We start from the raw sequence: 20,004 nt of genomic DNA on the forward strand, positions 1-20,004 counted from the left end.
TGTGAAAAAGAAAAGGGGAATTGTGATCTATGTGAACCCTAAACTAGACGCAAAAAAAATCTTTAAGGATGATGAAGGTAGATTATTAGGGGTAAAAATAACAAAAGGTAAAGAACATTTAATTATAGTAGGAGTTTATGCACCGAATGGAAACAAAACAGAATTTTTCAGGAAAGTAGAAGCTAACTTACTGGAATTTATAGAAGAGGAAATTATTCTGATGGGAGACCTAAATGGTGTCACATCAATAGAATTAGATAGGACAGAGAGGGAAAGAAAATCAAAAAAAGGCAGACTCCCAGACACCTTCTTTCAGATGGTAGAAAACTTAAATTTGATTGACACATGGAGATATAAAAACCCAGGAGAAAGACAGTATACACATTTCTCGGAAGTAAAAAAATCAGCCGGCAGAATTGACAGCATATGGGTATCAAATAATTTAACAACTAAAATTAAAAAAGCAGAAATACAGACCAAAATTATTACAGATCACAACCCAGTCACATTAGAATTAAAGGATTACAAGAAAACTAACAAAAGATGGAGACTTAATGAAAGAATATTAAATGACGAAAAGATTGTGAAAAAAGCGCAAGAACTAATGAAAGAATTTTTTGAATTAAATAAAGAACAGGATACAGACATCAGGACAATATGGGATGCTAGTAAAGCTTTCATAAGAGGCTTTTACATACAACAAAGTGCAATAAGGAAAAGAATCAGAGAGCAAAAACTAGAACAAATAAGGAAAGAAATAGGAATAAATGAAAAATTATTAACAAAACAACCAAAAAATGAACTAATAAACCAAAAACTAAAAATATTACAAACCCAGGCTTCAGCAATATTAAATAGTGAGATTGAGGATAATATTAAATGGATGAAACAAAGGTCGTTCGAATTTGCAAATAAACCCGGAAAGATGCTAGCCTGGCAATTGAAAAAAAGACAAAAGGAAAAACTGATTGATAAAATAGTGGAAGAAGGGAGAACTTTAGATAATCCTGAAGAAGTTAAAAAGTGCTTTATAAAATATTATAATAAGCTATATAAAGCAGGAAATGAGACAGAGGATGAAATAAAAAAGTATTTATATGGAAAGGATATACCTAAAATTAAGAAAGAAAAGATTCAAGATCTAAACTCCCCAATAACCACGACAGAGCTTCATCAAGCGATAATTAAGATGAAACTGGGAAAATCACCAGGTCCAGATGGTCTTACTGCAATACATTACAAAAAATTAGAAGAACCATTATTATCACCTATGAAAACACTCTTAAATAGAATACTAGAAGACGGGAAGATTCCCAACACCTGGAAACAGGCTCACATAGTAGTAATCCCAAAACAAGGACGAAATAAAGAGTTTATAACCAATTACAGACCAATATCATTACTAAATAATGATTATAAGATCTACGCACAAATATTGGCAACAAGATTAAAGACAGTTTTGCAGGATTGCATAAATAAAGAGCAGGCAGGGTTCTTGCCGGGCAGGAAAATGAGTGATAACATAAGAACAGTGATTGATATGATCGAGTATTTAGACATGAAACCGAGTAAGAAGGTAGCCTTTGTTTTTGTGGACGCGGAAAAGGCGTTTGACAAAGTATCATGGAAATTTCTAAAAATATTATTAGACCAGATGGACATGGGGGACCAAATTACAAGAGGGCTAAAAGCAATTTATGAACAACAAGAAGCAAATATAATAATAAATAATGACACAACTGATTATTTTAAAATACAGAAGGGCACCAGACAAGGGTGCCCGCTTTCACCATTATTATTTATTTTGGTTTTGGAAATATTAAATCAAGAAATCAGACTGGACCAAGAAATAAATGGAATATCCCTAGGAGAGAAAATATACAAAATAAGGGCATTTGCAGATGATTTAGTCTTAATGGTGGAAAACCCAAAGGAAAGCATAGCAAAGGCTCTAGAAAAAATGGGAAACTTTGGAAGGGTCTCAGGTTTTGCCTTGAATAAAGAAAAAACGAAACTAATGGTAAAAAACATGGGAGATCAAGAGAAAAAGGAACTGGTAGAAAAATTTGGATTACAAATTGTAAAAAAAGTGAAATATCTAGGAATACAAATAACAATGAAAAATATAAATTTGTTTGAAGATAATTATAAAAAAAACTGGGAAGAAACAAAAAGAGAAATGGAAACTTGGACAAGACTGAATTTAACACTCTGGGGTAGAATTTCGGCTATTAAAATGAATATTTTACCAAAACTCTTGTTCCTTTTTCAAATGATTCCCATAATAGGTAAAGATGATTGTTTTAAAAAATGGAAAACGGACCTAACAAAGTTTATTTGGCAAGGCAAAAAGCCACGGATCAAATATAAATTACTAACCGACACAAAAGAGAGGGGAGGTTTTGGACTCCCAGACCTGAGATTATATCATGACGCGGCATGCTTTACTTGGATCAAGGATTGGATCAAATTGGATAACAGTGACATTTTGGATTTGGAGGGATGGAACAACAGATATGGTTGGCATGCCTATTTAATTTATAACAAAGTGGCAGTACATAAAGAATTCCTAAACCACGTAATTAGAAATGCATTATACAAGGTCTGGGTGAGATATAGAAGGTTGTTAGAACCGAAAACCCCATGGTGGGTCTCACCGTTAGAAGTAACATCTGTTAAAAAGAAAAATACTATAGGAAAAATGGCGACATACCAGCAGCTCCTAAAGGAAGAACAGGGCCAACTAAAATTAAGACCATATGAAGAGGTGACCCAATACTGTACTACATGGTTTCAATATCACCAAATTGCACAAATATTCAATCAGGATAAAACAATAGGATTTGAAAAAGATGAATCAAAATTACAAAAAGTATTATTACAAAACTCAAAAAAATATATATCCAAAATGTATAATTTCTTATTAGAATGGGAATTAAAGGATGAAGAAGTAAAAGAAGTTATGATCAAATGGGCATGTGATATAGGATATGTGATTCGGCTAGAACAATGGGAGAAATTATGGAAACATGATATTAAGTTCACGGCATGTTACATAATAAGAGAAAACTTTATGAAAATGGTGTACCAATGGTACTTAACTCCGGTTAAATTGGCTAAAATTTATAAATTAAATTCGAATACCTGTTGGAGATGTAAAAAAGAAATAGGAACAATGTTTCACATGTGGTGGGAATGCCGACCTATTAAACAATTCTGGAACGAAATTTACGAAGAACTCAAAAAGATGTTTAAAATATCTTTCAGTAAAAAACCAGAGGCATTCCTTTTAGGCTTAATTACAAACGATATTCCCGAAAATCAAAGGAAAGTGTTCCTTTATGCAACAACAGCTGCCAGGATGCTTATAGCAAAAAACTGGAAAGGGAGGAAAATTCCATCAGTGAAAGATTGGCAAACTAAATTTTGTGAATACATAAATCTGGCAAGACTCACAGCATTTATAAGGGGACAATCGGACCAGAAATTATTAAAAGAATGGGGTTGTGCAAAAGAGTATATGAAAAAACATTGTTCTGGAGTAAGTATATCGGTATGTAATGAATGATGCTTTACAGGGTTAAAGGGAAAAAAATGGTGTACATATATATAAAAAAAAAAAAAGTATAAAGATGAAAGTAATTTAACCAGACACAACAATACAGTAAGAGTAAATTTACTGAGGTTTTAGAACAAAGGAAGGAAGTCATTATGTGTAAATGTATGTAGTGATATGTTTTGTTTTCCTGTAAATGTGTGCTTTTTCGTTTTCGTTTGATTTTGTTTTGTTCCCCTTTTTTCTGTTTGTTTTTTTTTGTATGTTCCGTTTTGTTTGTTTGTATAGTATTTTTTTGGATTCAATGTTTGTAATTTTTGTTATGATTTTGCACTGGAAAAAATAAAAAATTTAAAAAAAAAAAAAAAAGAACATTGTCTTGGAGGTAGTTTTCATGTATTCTACAGCAAAGGAACTCCAAATACCTGCACCTACCTTAGAAAAGACCCAAAGACCCAAAGTTACAGAAGCAGTTATGGAGACTGCATTTATACAAAAGCAAGTATGTTACTTGATTTGATCATTGAATGTAAGAGTAACTTCCATGAGCAAACAGGTCTCCATAATCCAAGATACAATCCAAAATACAGTTAGTAGTGGAACAACTAAAGGTAAAGGTACCCCTGCCCGTTTGGGCCAGACTTGCCAGACTCTAGGGTTGTGCGCTCATCTCACTCTAGAGGCCGGGAGCCAGCGCTGTCCGCAGACACTTCCGGGTCACGTGGCCAGCGTGACAAGCTGCATCTGGCGAGCCAGCGCAGCACACGGAATGCCGTTTACCTTCCCGCTGGTAAGCGGTCCCTATTTATCTACTTGCACCCGGAGGTGCTTTCGAACTGCTAGGTTGGCAGGCACTGGGACTGAACAAAGGGAGCGCACCCCGCCGCGGGGATTCGAACCGCCGACCATGCGATCGGCAAGTCCTAGGCACTGAGGTTTTACCCACAGCGCCACCCGCGTCCCAATAGTGGAACAACTAATTCCCCACAAATCGGCTTCTTCTTAGGGAGGAAACTTCTTTTATAAAGCTGAGTCAAGTGACTGCATACTTTCATGTTGATGTAAGGCGCTCTCTCTCAACTTCTTGGTCAACAAAAATGAAACAGCGCAATAGTGCTAGAAGACAGCCAATGCTGGAATTACTAAAATCCCCAGCAATGAATTCCCCTTATGATATTAGCAAGCATTCTGTTGCTAAAGAGCTATCTTTTGTATTGATATTCATGGTGCCAGAAGTGAAACAGCTCCTCACCAGAGTATAAGTACTTCCACTTGCAGGGGAATTTTAATTTTAATTTATAAATGCACCCTTTCACATCACTTTTAATCCCCACCTGAGTTCCCCAAATTTTGTTAAGAAGTTACTCAGCAGTCACAAGCGACTGCTGTGCAGAAAGAAAAAGAGCACCAACTTTGGTAGCATGCACTGTGCAAAGGGGGATTGGAAACATGTGAACATAGAGATTTGCATCACAGCCTATATCTTTAAACAGAACACTTCCTGAATAAATATCTTTTATTGCTTTGTAACTTACTCTGAAGAAGTCACAAACACAACACTTCCTGAGTAAATAGCTTTTACGGCTTTGTGACTTACTCTGAAGTGTATGATAGAAGCAATTGTGCAATATAAATAATGTTATTAGAAAGGTTATTTAGGTTAGTTGGAACATTGAAGCAATTCTCATGGCAGACCTCATGGCTCAAGTATTTTGTATATATTAAAACTGTAAGTAGAATATGACAGTCAGCGCCATGGATCATCAAATTATTCCTGATGTTCATTTTTCCTCTCTAAACTGGGTCTTAAAGGCTGAATGCACTGAGGCTATTCAGTTCCCCCTTTCCCCTCAGCCCATTACCTTCCCTCAAAGCACTTAGCCTGAAAGTCTGGAGACTCTCCAGCTTGGCACTCAATGCAATGGAAGGGTTGTGGCTGGAAAGGAAAATTGCTACATCCTCTATGCATGCATAAAGTTGCCTTCAACATTCACAAGGGGCTACTTGGATCCCAGTCCTAATCGTCAAAACGAAACAGAACTGAGTATGTATGCATCTAAGTTAAAAACGTTTAGACTACTATTTGTAGTATTCTTAAGAGTATGACTACATTAAGAAACAAGAGCAGGGAATAAAACTCAGGAATGGCAAATGTTGTGGGGGTGCTAACATATGAAAGTAAGCTGATAGCGCTGGATGCGTAGGCCTGCAGACTACCATAACTCTTAAGGAGATACAGTGGTACCTCAGGTTACATACGCTTCAGGTTACAGACGCTGCTAACCCAGAAATAGTACCTCAGGTTAAGAACTTTGCTTCAGGATGAGAACAGAAATCGTGCGGTGGCGACGCAGCAGCAGTGGGAGGCACCATTAGCTAAAGTGGCGCTTCAGGTTAAGAACAGTTTCAGGTTAAGAACGGACCTCCAGAACGAATGAAGTACGTAACCAGAGGTACCACTGTAAATGTGTATGGTAGCAAGAGAGGCCAGTACTATGTGTGAACAAGACCTCAAGTCATACAAGAAGGCAAGCTTATGGGAGCCTTGTAATTTCCTGCTCATCCCTGGAAACTGTGATTACCAGGGATTCCTGCAAGCAACTTTTGTAGGGTTCTGAAAAAGTTGTGCTCTATATTTCACTAACAGTTTGGCTACCAAACTGTTGAGATACCAAAGCTGATGGCAAATATAGTCCTCAGAAGGACTATGAACCAGATGGAGAATAGCCAACACAGCCTCTGGAATAGTTTATAATGTACTGAATGGGTAGAGGATGAGGGGAGACTGCTCTTTGATCAGACGCTGCTGCACAGGGCTGTGCATTCAAGGGAGGAAGGAGCATGTTTACATATAATAGTTAATAGTTATCTCTATGTACAAAAGACATGGGGTGAAGAGTAGAAAAAAGAAGTGGGAGGAGTTAGAAAAGATCAAGTAGAAGGGGAAATGGGGAACCATATGGGAGAATAGAAGAGCAGGAAATAGCAAAAGAGTAGAAAGCATGGACAGAAATGAATTATTGGAAATAAGATGAATAGGTCCATATTGCCCAATCTACTTCATATACCTTACCAAAGATTCAAGTTATATCATGTTCTCAGCATTATGAAGATGTAAAGGCTTTCAACCTAGTGCTGGGTCCAGATTTGGACAATATTTTCTTCCAGCCACTCTGACACTGCCCAGTCATTTGCCTTTTGCTTCTTGGGGTAATGTGTACAACTGCCCTGAAGTTGAGAATGAGTGGAAGCTGCTCTCCTTGCCCTTGACCATACTCCTGGACTGTGTACTTACCACAGTTCCCAGGATTCTTTGGGAGAAGTCATGTGTTTTAAACGAATGGCATTTCTTAGAGAGGGCACATAGAAAAGCAGTAACAGCAAGGAGGAAAAAGACCAGCAGACCCTGCTTTGGTGTGGGCCTTTGCAGGTGCCCTACAGCACTGACTCCTGAGTGAACTTTCAATTGTGGAGCATACTGTGAAGGATAAAAGTATGCCTTAAACTCTTGTTTTCCACAAACCAGCTACTGCTATTACTCTGAAATGCCGACTCACTTGTTTTATGTACCCTCTGCTGGGAACGCCCCAAAACAGAAGTCACCGTACCTTCTCCCTTAAGTGCCTTTCCATTCTAAACCACCATCAGGAATTAAGGGCTCAGAAAAAGGATTCACACCTTATGTAGCAATGATATAGCATGAAATATAGGGCAGCTCTGGGGAGAAGAAGCCAGTTGGCCACATTTCCTTCACGAATCCCTAACTCGCCAGACCAAGCGGGGCCAGTCCCAGGCAGGCACCCCGGAAGCCGGGAAGGGGCGGCCGGGCAGCTTCCCCCGCCGAGTTCCCTCCGCTGCCGGGGATGCGAGAGCGGCGCTTCTGCCTCTCCCTCCCTCCTCGCCGCTTCCTGCACTATCCGCCTCTCCCTCTCTCCTCCTTCCTTCTTCCCTTCCGCAGGGCTCCTCATCCGCCCGCATTCCTGGGCCACTCGCCGCAGATCCTCGCCCAGGTTCAGCTCCAGCCCAGCCGACCATTATATATAGATATATACCCTGTATATATGTGTGTATGAAGCCGAGAGACGCCCAGCCGGCCCCTTCCTTTCCCGGGCACCTCGAGCGCCCCACCTCCCTCCGGCACCTCGCCCGACCTCCCCTTCGAGCAGACCCCGCACTCGCACCTTCCCTTGCACGCCGCTGCACTCATTCACACGTACTCGGCGAGCCCGCTTCTCCCCACCCCCGGATTCCCCGCCGCCGCCCCACGCTGCCCGCTCCTTGCTTTCCCTTTCGAGGCTCACCTACACGGCTTCGGAGTCGACCAGCCCTCGCCCTCCTCTCCAGCCCCGCACCCGGGAGCTCGGGCCTTCCGCTCTGCCTCGAGTCTGCGGGGGCCCCTTCGCTCGGCCAAGCCCCACCCGGGCTACTTCCTCACAGCCTCCGCCCTCCAGTTCCTTCTTGACCGACGAGGTGTCTCCTCCTCGCTCCTTGACAACAACACCCGCCTCCTCCGCAACCCCCCCTCAGGATTGCATTAGTCGCTTCCGCTTAGAGTTATTGGCGAAAGCGAGTGACTGTCAAACTCCGCGTCCTCCTTTCGCTTTCCAGAACACCAATACAGTAATCCCTGTTTGGTTTTCTGCATTCGGTTTCCATCTGGCCTCGCTTTCTATAACCTCCCCTCCCAAACTTGTGCACACATACCTATAACTCTGGGTAACGCTTCTTGCATCTAACGCAATGCACAGTAGTCCACAAACACTTTATAACAACTTTGTTGATCTCTCAGGTGTCACAAGACTCTCCATTTTGCTGCCATAACACTAAGACGGCTGCTCATCTAGAGAGTTGTTTCTGCTGGCGTTCTCCTTTCCACTCCGTTAGTTGGTTATGGATTCAAAGTGCCAAAGTCGGTGGCAATCGTTGCATCAGGTCAGACACCTGCGGTGGAGACGTCCTTGCTTTTCGATATATAGGCTAATCTACGTTTAGGTTTTTGAGACGTGTGTCTACCTCTACGATCGACATAGCTGAATTTTCCAGATTCTTCTCTGAACATAACAATATGATAATAAGCAGACTTAAGCAAGGAATAAAGAAATCTCCTTAAAGTCCCATGTACTGGCTGGAAGGGCAATAGCAAATCATTACAACTTTCTCCCACTAAAGTGTAATTAATAAAGATTTGTGCGTTGACTGAAGACATTTAGGACAGGTGGAAGAACGTGTTTTAGTTTTAAGTATTTTATATGTAGTTTTTTTAATGCAATTCATGTGATCCTTCCTGCGTGCTGTTTTGCAGTGAATGGGATATAAATTTAGAAAATAAATATGTATTGTGTCTGCTCTAAATAAATAAATAAATAAATATTGTGCGTTAGCTTTCAGGTTTCTCTGAGCACGCAGGGTTTTTTTTTATTCAGCTGAGTTTAGGTTTAATAGCTGAATTCTCGAGGATGAAAAGCTTCGTCTCCAAGAATCATAATGTCTAATCCCTGCATTTCAGGGAGCTTAGAAAGACGCCCCACTGTGAACTGCGTCGGCGGGTCCTCGTCCCAACGAAGGATCCATTCCTTACAACCTGCTACCGCTCACGGCCATCTGGAAGCAACGCCAATCGAATTCAACAGAAAGTGCCCAAGTTCCGCCGCCTCCGGGAGCAAAACTACAACTCCCGAAATGCCCCGCGCCCTATGGCCGTGGCCACAATTTTCTCTCGCAAGAGTCGTTTCCCGTCGGAAAGAGCGCCGCCGAGTCGGGTTCTGTGAGGCGCTAAAACTACTCTTCCCAGAATGCAAAGGCGCGTACGGTCTGGGCTTTCCGATTGGCTGAATCGATGGGGCGCTTCCTGCGTTGTGGCGCGGGTCTCTTTCGGGTCGGCAAGTGTCCGGAGTAGGAGGAGGAGGCGGCGGCGGCAGCGGGGAAGGCGGCGGAGGAGGGAGGGGGCCGTGGCCAGCCCATCTTGCTGGGCGATGGGCCTGGGCTACGCAGCGGGGTGAGGAGGGTACGACCTGTGAGTACTGAGAGGTGGACGGGCGGTGCCTGGCTCTCCAGTGCGTGGGGAGGAGGAGAGGCTGAGATTAAGCGCAGGCACGGCGGCAATGTAGATGGGGTGGCTGTAGGTCACGAGTATGCGAGACCTACAGCTACGGTTGTTTGTGGGATGGGGCAGTTCGGGGGAACCATCTTAAATGAAGTTGTTAGGGTTTCCGAGCACGTAAGGCTGGAGGGCAGCGTGCAAGCAGCCTTTGCGCGAGATTTTGTACTTTTGAAGCACACATTGGAGGACTAACACAAAGCCCCACTTGTGGCAGTAAAAGCCTAACCTAGAAACCTTGTTGGGGGTGTGTGATATCGGAGACATCAATTTTCTTGCATTATAGCTTTCACAACTTGTACGCACCATGCAGACAGCCTTGTAATTAGGAACATCCTATAAAGTAAGGGGAGGTATACATTAATGTATACGTTTTGCATATCATTTAATATGCTGCTACAAATGGATGCGGCGGCATCTGCTAGTGCTTCTTAAGCTGTGGTGTGGAAACTTTGGGGCAGTTTCGGGAATACTTCAGAGGTGTAGTTTTTTTCAATACTTCCATAATGTTGTTTGACACATTTTCTTGGATCATTCTAAAAAGTGTTTGTGTAACTTGTAAGTCTTTCAAGAGTTGTCCGATGTAACAGATATGAATGCAGTCCACAAAGAACAAATGAGAATAGCCCTTAATACAATTAGTACAATTTAATATGTATATATATAGTACAATTAGTACAATGTAATATGTATATATGTAGTTTGTTTTCAAGTCTGAAACTGGTAATTGTCAATTATGACCCAAGTTACTGTGATATCAAGTCTTAACGTCTGGGTTGGTTCATTTGGAGAAAGGCAGACCCTGAGGCATTTGGGTTCTGAGCTGCATAAAGCTTCTTAGGCCAAATCCAGCACTTTGAATTGGGCCCGGAAGCTATCTGGTAGCCAGTGCAGTCAGGCCAGAATTGGTGTTCTGTGCACAGACCATCTTTCCCTGGTGAGCGACCTAGCCACTGAATTCTGCATCTACAGTGTCTGAACTGTCTTCAAAAGTAGCCCCTTGTATAAAATATTGGAAAAGTTACCAGAGCATAGACAACAGAAGTTAGGTTATCTCTGTCTACATAAGAGCATAGCTGGGTCACCAACTGAAGCTGATGGAAGGCACTGTGCACCACTGAGGCCATGAAAGCATTTGATGGGACATTTTCCTTGAAAGAGAAGAGTTTATCTTTTATCTGTGGCACAGCCAAACTTACTTATTTGAGAAGCAAATCTGCTATATATTTCCAGCATGCAGTTGCAGGTAGGATGTGGACACAGGTGTTTCCTGTGGTGTGGAATAATTCTCATTTGGAGCTGCTGCAGCAAGTTCCTGGAGAAGGTAGCGGTGGTGGATGGGCCTGTCTGGACCATTTTGCTGGGTGATAGCTTCTGGGTTGACATTGTCCAGTGAAGTTAGGAGGGGCAGGTTGCAATTCTGTATGTAGCACAGGAGTTCTTATCGCTGGTTTTCTCCACTAGGTGGTGTACTGGTTGGAATAGAGCATGGGTAGGGACGGGGTGGCCCTGTGGGTAAAACCTCAGTGCCTAGGGCTTGCCGATTGCATGGTCGGCGGTTCGAATCCCCGCGGCGGGGTGAGCTCCCGTCTTTCAGTCCCAGCTCCTGCCCACCTAGCAGTTCGAAAGCACCCTTAAGTGCAAGTAGATAAATAGGTACCACTTTATAGCGGGAAGGTAAACGGCGTTTCCGTGTGCTGCGCTGGTGCTGGCTCGCCAGAGCAGCTTCGTCACGCTGGCCACATGACCCGGAAGTGTCTGCGGACAGCGCTGGCCCCCGGCCTCTTAAGTGAGATGGGCGCACAATCCTAGAGTACCTTTACCTAGGCAAACTAAGGCCCGGGGTCCGAATCCGGCCCAATCGCCTTCTCAGACTGGCCTGCGGACGGTCCAGGAATCAGCGTGTTTTTACATGAGTAGAATGTGTCCTTTTATTTAAAATGCATCTCTGGATTATTTGTAGGGCATAGGAATTTGTTCATCCCCCCCAAAAAAATATAGTCCGGCCCCCCACAAGGTCTGAGGGACAGTGGACCAGCCCCCTGCTGAAAACATTTGTTGACCCCTGGAATAGAGTCTGAGACATCCAACTCCCAATAGTCTGCGATCTCACAGTATTAAAAAACTGGCAATGATCTACCCATTGTCGTAAAAAGACTGGCAGTAACCTACTGAAAGTTGTGGAGCTTTTTTTAGGAAGCCAAAGTTGTGGAGCTTGAGCTTTTTTTAGGAAGCCAAAGGGTTTGTTTTCCCCCCCTTTTTTTGTAAGGAGATTGTTGAGGGGCCAGAGATCAACCAGGATCTACCAGGAACACCCCGTGATCTACCAGTAGATCATGATCTACCTGTTGGACATGCCTGGAATAGACAACAGAACATTTGCTTATGTAGTTTGTTTGTTACATTTATATCCTGCCTTTCTGCTGAGGCACTCAAAGAGGCATACATGGTTCCACCACTCTGTTTCATCCTTGTCACAACCCTGTGAGTTAGGTCAGACTGATTGGCCTGAGGTCACTCAGTGAACTTCATGGAACCGTTGGTGCTAAACACATTTCTCTGCTTTCCTTTAGACTACATCAGTGAGGCCGAGAGGGGGGTCTTGTCAACTGGGCATGCCAGGGCCTCCATACACACTGCCCAAGCTTGTGCCCCGGAGAAGTCACTTCTGTGCTAACGCAGCAAAAACAGTGTGGGAGGCAGCAGTTATTAGTTACCAATCTTTGCAGCAGGCACTGTGGTTCTTCAGCAATTTGGCTTTGCCCCTGGAGGTGCACTCCATTGTCTCTAGACCAGGGCTTGGCAAACTAAGGCCTGCGGGCCGTATCAAGCCCAGTTGCCTTCAGGATCCAGCCCGCGAACTGTTCGTGGATCAGCATGGGGATTCTGTTTGTTCGGGTTGTGCCATTTTTTTCCTGCGCCATTCCATTCCTGCCCCCCCCCCCCTGCGGCGGTGCCTCCTCCCTCCCTCCTCCTGGCTTCTCCCTGCCCTGCCTAGAGGAGGAAGGGGGCTGGCTGAGTGCCATTTTAAGCAGCCCCTCTCCAGAGCCAGCCCTTTGTGCTGCTCATCTTCCCTCTGCCCCCGCCGCCCTGGGTGCTCCTGTGGGCCAGAGAGTGGAGCGGATGAGCTCCTTCTGCCTACCCACAAGAAGCAGCAGGAGCGGTGGCGGCGGCAGCAGCCCTAGGGAAGGTAAGCGCAGCGGGTGGGGGTGGGGAGGTGGACTACTTGTCCCCCTTGCCTCTTCTTCCAGCTCCCCCCCCCCCCATGCTGCTTCTCCGGCTCGCCACAAGGTCTGAGGGACAGTGGACTGGCCCACGGCAAAAAAATTTGCGGACCCCTGCTCTAGACAGATGGATGCCAAACTAGACTGGGTCCACCACTCGCTACTTCCTAAAAAGCACTGAGGGGTAGGTTTGGAGGTTCTGCCTCCATGGCAACCATAGGTCCAGGACATACTCTGGACTTGGTTTTTTTGTTCTGTACAGGAGTAGAGTGATCTGGGTATGGAGGGGCAATATATGGTCCTTTTCAACTCACAAAAGCTTCTAACCTCTGAAAGGTGTGGGACATCCACCTTTGGAGCAAGGTGGAGCCAAAAGGTTTCCTGACTGCCCTAGGTGAGTTTCCGACTGCTTCAGCCTGTGATCCTCTCAAAGTCCTGGTCAGTCCCTGGAATAAGCAGTGTAGTGTAATGGTTAGAGTGTTGGATTTGGGCCTGGGGGACCTGGATTCAAATCCCCACTCTGCCATGAAGTTCACTGTCTCTCAGCCTGACTTACTTGAAAGGATGGTTGGGAGGATAAAATGCGGAGAGGAAGAACTGTGTAGGCAATCTTGAGTTCCTTGGAGGAAAGGTGGAATATAAATGTTTTATTTTTTATTATATAGGAAGGGCAATGTGTTATGCATGGAACTACCTTTGAAGAGTCTTTGGAAGCTGCAGTTGATCTGGAATGCAGCAGCAAGGATTTTAGTGGCCACATAACCATTGGACCATATTATATCTGTTCTGTGTGCTCCAACTGCCAGTTTGCTCCAAGGCACAGCTCAACATATGGATGATTACCTTTAAAGCCTTAATGCAGGGGTGGGGAACCTCAGGCCTAGGGGTGAAATGCAGCCCTCCAAGCCTCTCTACCTGGTCCTCAGAACTCTTCCCAGACCACACCTCTCACTGGCCCTGTTTGCAACCCCTTGAGCGTTTTTGCCCACCTGAAATGTGTCCTTCCATTCTGATAATGCTTCCCTCCATGGGCGATTCAAAGGATGTCTAGGACCTCAGTTACTGTACAAAGACAAAATTAACATTTGTTGCTCCTTCCACTTTTGCCTCTGGCTTCACCTGCCACTAGTATGTGGCTCCTGGAAGGTTGCCCAGAAGGACTGTGGCTGTTGGTCTGAAAAAGGTTCGGCCATAATGGCTTGGACCCAGGATTCCTGAGGGATTTCCTCCCATAGCACTTTATCTGCTCCCAGAACTCTTGCCTTCTACTCTAGGAAACTGGTGTCCTTCTTTCATTGGAGGAAATAATAATAATAATAATAATAATAATAATAATAATAATAATAATAATATATTTATACCCCACCCATATGGCTGGGTTTCCCCAGCCACTCTGGGCGGCTTCCAACTGAATATTAAAAACAATACAGCATTAGACATTAAAAAACTTCCCTAAAGAGGGCTGCCTTCAGTTGTCTTTTAAAAGTAAAATAGTTGCTTATTGCCTTGACATCTGCTGGGAGGGCATTCCACAGGGCAGGCGCCACTACCGAGAAGGCCCTCTGCCTGGAAAGCTTGAGCCTTGGGGTTCTGCCACCTCTTTGCATAGATTCCTTGTTCCTCTTTTGAACCAGCCCATCCTCACTCCCTGTGCTGCTCCCATTGCCCAGATGGTCCTTAGTTTCCTTGCTTTGCCTGCTGTATCCAAGTGGGTGTGGCACATATCCCCAAGGCCTTCCTGTTGGAGTGTCATACCTGTCAGGTAAATGGATGCGTGAGGTCACCTGGCTCACAAATAGAACAAGGAGGGCCCTGCTGTACCCCTCTTTTTTCCACAGGCATTTTATTCCTCCTGTGACCTTCCCTGGGTGACATGAAAGAGCCCTTGAGAACTTGATTCTAGACCAGAACCTGTTGCCTCTTTGAGTGCAGTCTGAGCGGTCCCTTTGCAGAAAGAAGCTTGCCCTTGCCTCCCATAGTGACAGCCAATAGCAGCTGACCTCCGCCAGTATTTTTAGCCTTCTCTCATAAGTGGCTGCAGTTGATTGGGCAGCTGACGGGAATCCTTTTAAACTCCTCTTGTGATCATGTATAGTTACTCTGATACTCTAATTCACCAAAGCAGGTGTAATTTTAGATCCGCTTGGTAAAAGTCACTTTAACGGATTGTGCTAACTGAGGCTAAAAGCCGGGCCTACTCTAGTGACCTTGCTGTGCCTATTAAGTATTTGGCTTCCCTTCTGCCCAGCAAATTCCAGAAACACTGAGCCAATTTTAAGCAATATGCTAAACATACAGTGAGCATTAATTCATCAACTACAAAGCAACGCTCACATAGAATATTAGGCACAGACAGCAGGCTATAGCCGAGAAGGAAATCCACAATATTCCGTATAAGGATTAGCACCTCCTGCTTTTAAGAATACTCGCAAGTTCCTTTTCACATTAAAGTAAGCTTCAGAAGTTTAAAGGGATGTTTATAATTTTGCCGCTTGACTGCAGTGATCTTGAACGGCATTCTTTTCATCTTCGAGTCATGAAAGTTATGCTGCAGCTATTGAGGGTTGGGCTCTCTCCCCCCCCGGAATAGATGCTTTAAAGTTTTCTGCTTGGAGTGGGAGACATTTTCCAGCATAACACAAACACACAAAACCTTAAATGTCTGTACCTGACAGAATTTTACCGGGTAGTTTGTTGATGACTCTCTCTACATAAGAGCTTTTCCTCAGTTACTTACAACTGTGCTTTATACTTCAGAAACATTCCTTCCTGTGAGTTAAAACCTTCGGCAGTTCCTGCATGTAACGGCTAGTCAGTGTGTACAAATGGTACAAGAAAGATGAAAGCATGCATTCTAATGGCAGAATCTGCAGTCTCTTAACATAGTAGCTGTTTTGCAGCAGTTTGCATCCTGTATTAAGGGTGTTTCAAATATTGACCGTCGACCTATGTTTCTCGAAAAATACTTTTATGCAGTCATGTCCTGTAATCTATCTGCGCATGTTGTCTGGTATTCTCAATATACTATAATATTACTATAGTAGGATTGTCTGTTTCAGTTAGGAGAAGGCAACACAAGCCCCAGAGCTTGTGTTTAGCCCAGTGAGACTTCCTGTTTAATACTCGTTAAGCAGAATACTATTAAGTATTTATTGTTATCACATCCCACCTATTATCTCAGTAGTTCTTAAAATAAATTTGTATGTTAGTGCAGTGTTATTCCTGTATTAGCAGTAGCGGCTGGCAATTAACCTAAGATGCCCCAATAAGAGCCCAAAACCGACATAGAAAGTGGGGCTCTTAGCTATTGCTCTTACATTTCACCAGCTGCATCCTAGTTTGCAAAGCCCTGTGCATTCCCCATGTGACAGTTCACCTTCAGACAGTTTATTCCAGGAAGGAGATTCCCCCCCCCCCCCAAAAAAAATACTGGACTTACAGTACTGCTTCTTGAAATGCCTAATTTTATTTATTTATTTATTTATTTATTTAATAAAGCTATATACCACTCAATTGTAAAAAAAATACCTACCGTTATATACTACTCAAAGCAGTTATACATATTTCTGATATATCTGTTAGTATGAATATCTAGCATGGTTGAATAAACAGTGTAGAAGACATATTTGCATATATCTACTTTAACCTGACTGTTAAGGATGTGAACAAAAACTGATGTGCTGTGTGGTGGCATTGCTATAGAGCATTTGCTATTTTATTCATCGTATGCTGCTTAATCTTTAAAATTCAGTCCTTTTCCGTAGTGGTCAAGACATGCTCCCGGTTTTATCTTGAATTTATCAAAACTTTGATTTGATTTTCATCTGAAATAGCAAGAAAAATGATTAATAAAAATGTAGTTTTTACAAAAGAACTATCCTTTCATGACAATAATGTCATTAAATTGCACCATTTGTGCAAGTAAAATTTTAATTTTATCCAACGTATTTCGGTTCTTCAATGTATCCTTCTTCCAGTCCAAGATTAAATGCCCACCATTGGTGCTCAGAAACATTACTTTAGTACTTGATCAAAGAGAGATAGCAGTTAGGTTGCTATGAAAAAGAACTATAGCTAAACTGAAGATGTGAATGAAAATAAAATGGTGTGCTTGGTTGTTTTAATGTCACACTTGGTTTTTCATGAAGTGTTACTGAATACGGTTTATTTTTTCCCTGTTTGTAGGGGTCGGATAAGACATTTTCAAAGTGTTCACTATGGTCCGAGAAAGAAAATGTATATTGTGTCACATCATATACAGCTCAAAAAAGGTAAACTGAAATGTCAACTATCACAATAAAATGTAGTTTTCTGAAAGAGGCTATGTTGATTTAAGATGCATATCTTAATTTTCCAGAGGTGTTCAAGGTGGCATTCATTACATTAAAGCCACTGCATATTAATAATGGTAATAATAAATATTAAGCTCACAATGTTAAGAAACAACAGCAACCACCATAGCTTTACTCCAGGAGAAACAAAAAGTTAAAGCGAAAAGGGCCCAAAAAGCTCTTAAGCTGAGAGCAGAGTAACAACAGAGAAGGGGTTAAGTGGCTCTTCTGTGGCATTGTGTTCATTTTTTTTATTTTTAATAAATATTTTTTATTAGATTTTCCATAAAAAATTTTTTTTACAAAATTATACATCCATTTTTAACTTAAGCCCTTTTTTCCAGAACTTCCCTCAGCTTGTCTGATAATTTTCCGTTTATTTTTTATCCTCGTCTCACATTTCCCAATATTATATTGCACTCAAATACTCTTAATCACATCATATTTTTTAAACAATATTTCTAACAGTAATTTCACAGAGCTTCTTGAAAGCCAACGAACGTTATTTGCTCATCACAGAAATTTTTGATATACTCTGTAAATTTCTTCCAGTCCTCGGAGAATCTCTGGTCACGTTGGTTCCTAATTCTCCCCGTCAATCTGTCCATTTCTGCGTATTCCATCAGTTTCATCCTCCATTCTTCTTTCGTGGGCATCTCTTCCTGTTTCCATTTCTGTGCCAGCAAAATTCTGGCTGCTGTTACTGCATACAAAACTAATTTCACATCTTTTTTACTAATTTCATTATCCAGTATTCCCAACAAGAGAGCTTCTGGTTTTTTAACAAAAGTATATTTCAGCATTTTCTTTAACTCATTATAGATCATCTCCCAGAAGCCTTTTACCTTCTTACATTCCCACCACATATGGTAAAATGTTCCTTCTGTCTCCTTACACTTCCAACCTGTGGCATTGTGTTCTGCATCCTGTGTGGTGCTCAGAGAAAGCCCCTTTTCATGTTTCCACCGACCATGCTTCAGATGATGGCACTGGGATTTACAAAAGGGCCCCTCTTTGGGGACTCATGTATGTGGATGAACAATAAAAGAATCAGCTGGGTGCCCCCCCCCCAAAAAAAACCCCACATTGGAAGTGGTGGCCAGGAAAATTGAATTTCTGAAAGTAATGCAGATTGAATTGTACTTGTATACACCCTTCATACCTGGTGAGGTGCACATGTAATGTGTGCTTGGGTACAAAATGCAAAGTAAGAATTGGACCTTAGAAGAAGTTTAATCAGGCAGAGCTCTCAGTGCAAAAATAGAATTGGACGAAATGCATTTGTATAGGTCAGGTCAAGTCCTCAACCACCGAGGAATCTTTGAGGAGGAGAAGGGGTGGGTGGGAGAGGTCTCTTAATAACTATTTTCTCTTCTATTAGAACTGACACGTCCCCATGAGCAGAGAGTCGGATTTCTCAGAGCTCTGCTACAGAGACTAGCCTCACTTTCTGCCCAGAATACACACTAAACTACAGGATGAATTCCCAGAAACAAATTAGACTAGCACAATACACATTTTAACATTGTTGAGCTAAAATCCTTAAGTGTTGCCCAGTTATCCTTAACACTGTGTGCTTTGTGATCGCTCATAAATCTTCTAATGTGGCTCTCTGGATAGTACACATTTAAGAAATGGAGGCCAAATATAATCACACATATAACCGGGGAGGGAAGGTATATAATTGGGAGGGAAGAAGAGCATGTAAAAGACCTAGATATGATTATACAGAGGAAACTAATGAGAAAAAATGGCTGGAAATGTGCAAGCCTTTTCAGATCCAAACACAAGACCCAAAAGAGTGTGTGCAATAGTTGCCTAATCAAATAATTGAATCCTAAGAGACAGAGAGAGAATATTATATATTTGTAGAACAGAACATGTATAATGTGCTCTATGAACAGTATAAAAGCAGATATCCCTTCTTCATTTCTACATTATAAAACTTTGTTTCTCCTGTTTAGTGCCACCTTTTCCGCAAAGGTGATTTCGCATTCTAAGGCCAGTAAAAAACAGTGGATAGTGGGATAAGCCATCAAAGAAACTGACAAAATTTAATAGGAGGAAATTGATAGATATGGATGAGGAGTACTTAATTATGCTCTGTTTTCTGGCTATTTATACTTTAACACTTTTTCTGCTTTTAGGAGATGGATGAGCACATGAGAAGCATGCTTCACCACAGGGAACTTGAAAATCTGAAAGGGAGGTATGCTTATAACAGTATCAGCTATGTCTTGCTGAAACCTGATGAAAGGCTTTGGAACACAACCCTTCTATCTTGTGTGGAATGCAGTCACTTTAAGTATAATGATATTGGTACCACGCCTTGTATCTAAGCACTAGCCTGGTAGCCATAGGCGACGAGGAACTCCATGCATGCAAGCGAATGCTCTGTCCATCCTCAGCGCTCAGCACAGCAGCTGAACCGGCTGCCAGAGAAGGAAAGCACAGGAGTAGAGAGGGCTGCTGTAGGAGGGATAGGGGTTCTCTGTTCCTCCTCTGCCAGCCCTCAGCAGGCTACTAAAATGTTTACAGGCTAGCGATTTATGTGAACTTGTTCACAAGGATGATTTAAAAGTATTTTCTAGGGTTTTCAGCTTGTTAAGCTCACAGGGCAGTGTCCAGTGAAGTAGTTCTGTTAGGACAAGGATTTGTCTTTGCACAGTGGAACCTCCCTTCTCTCTGCTCTCCCCATGTGTCTCCCCCCGCTCCTCAGATCTGCTCCATAGGGTTGAAAGAACCCTGGAAGCACATGGGGAGTGGAGAAGAAGGGGAAGTTCCACAACCCAAAGT

At 42.7% G+C, this 20,004-nt stretch overlaps 2 protein-coding genes across 7 annotated transcripts in view; one reads left to right on the forward strand and one right to left on the reverse strand.

Moving 5' to 3' along the window:
* Positions 1-9,179, reverse strand: part of SNAP23 (synaptosome associated protein 23) — a 22,344-nt gene extending 13,165 nt beyond the window's left edge. The window contains exon 1 of the mRNA XM_083451264.1: positions 7,862-9,179. The gene's annotated coding sequence lies outside the window, so the exon portion shown is untranslated. The remainder of the gene's footprint in view (positions 1-7,861) is intronic.
* Positions 9,180-9,386: 207 nt separating this feature from the next.
* The window catches only part of ZNF106 (zinc finger protein 106), a 43,764-nt gene continuing 33,146 nt past the window's right edge, over positions 9,387-20,004 (forward strand). For 3 of the 6 annotated variants that reach the window (XR_014513398.1, XR_014513399.1, XM_083449630.1), the window contains exons 1-3: positions 9,387-9,569; positions 17,063-17,148; positions 19,356-19,417. Coding sequence is in view for 4 of the 6 variants with exons in the window: in XM_083449630.1 (XP_083305756.1) it covers positions 17,095-17,148; positions 19,356-19,417 (116 nt within the window). In the remaining 2 variants the exon portion in view is untranslated. Of the gene's footprint in view, positions 9,570-12,454; positions 13,272-17,062; positions 17,149-19,355; positions 19,418-20,004 lie in introns of those variants that run through there. The other 3 variants (XM_083449632.1, XM_083449631.1, XM_083449633.1) reach the window with 3 other exon arrangements.

Source organism: Podarcis tiliguerta (genome assembly GCF_965153285.1).
Source record: "Podarcis tiliguerta genome assembly, chromosome: 1".
NCBI lineage: Eukaryota > Metazoa > Chordata > Lepidosauria > Squamata > Lacertidae > Podarcis > Podarcis tiliguerta.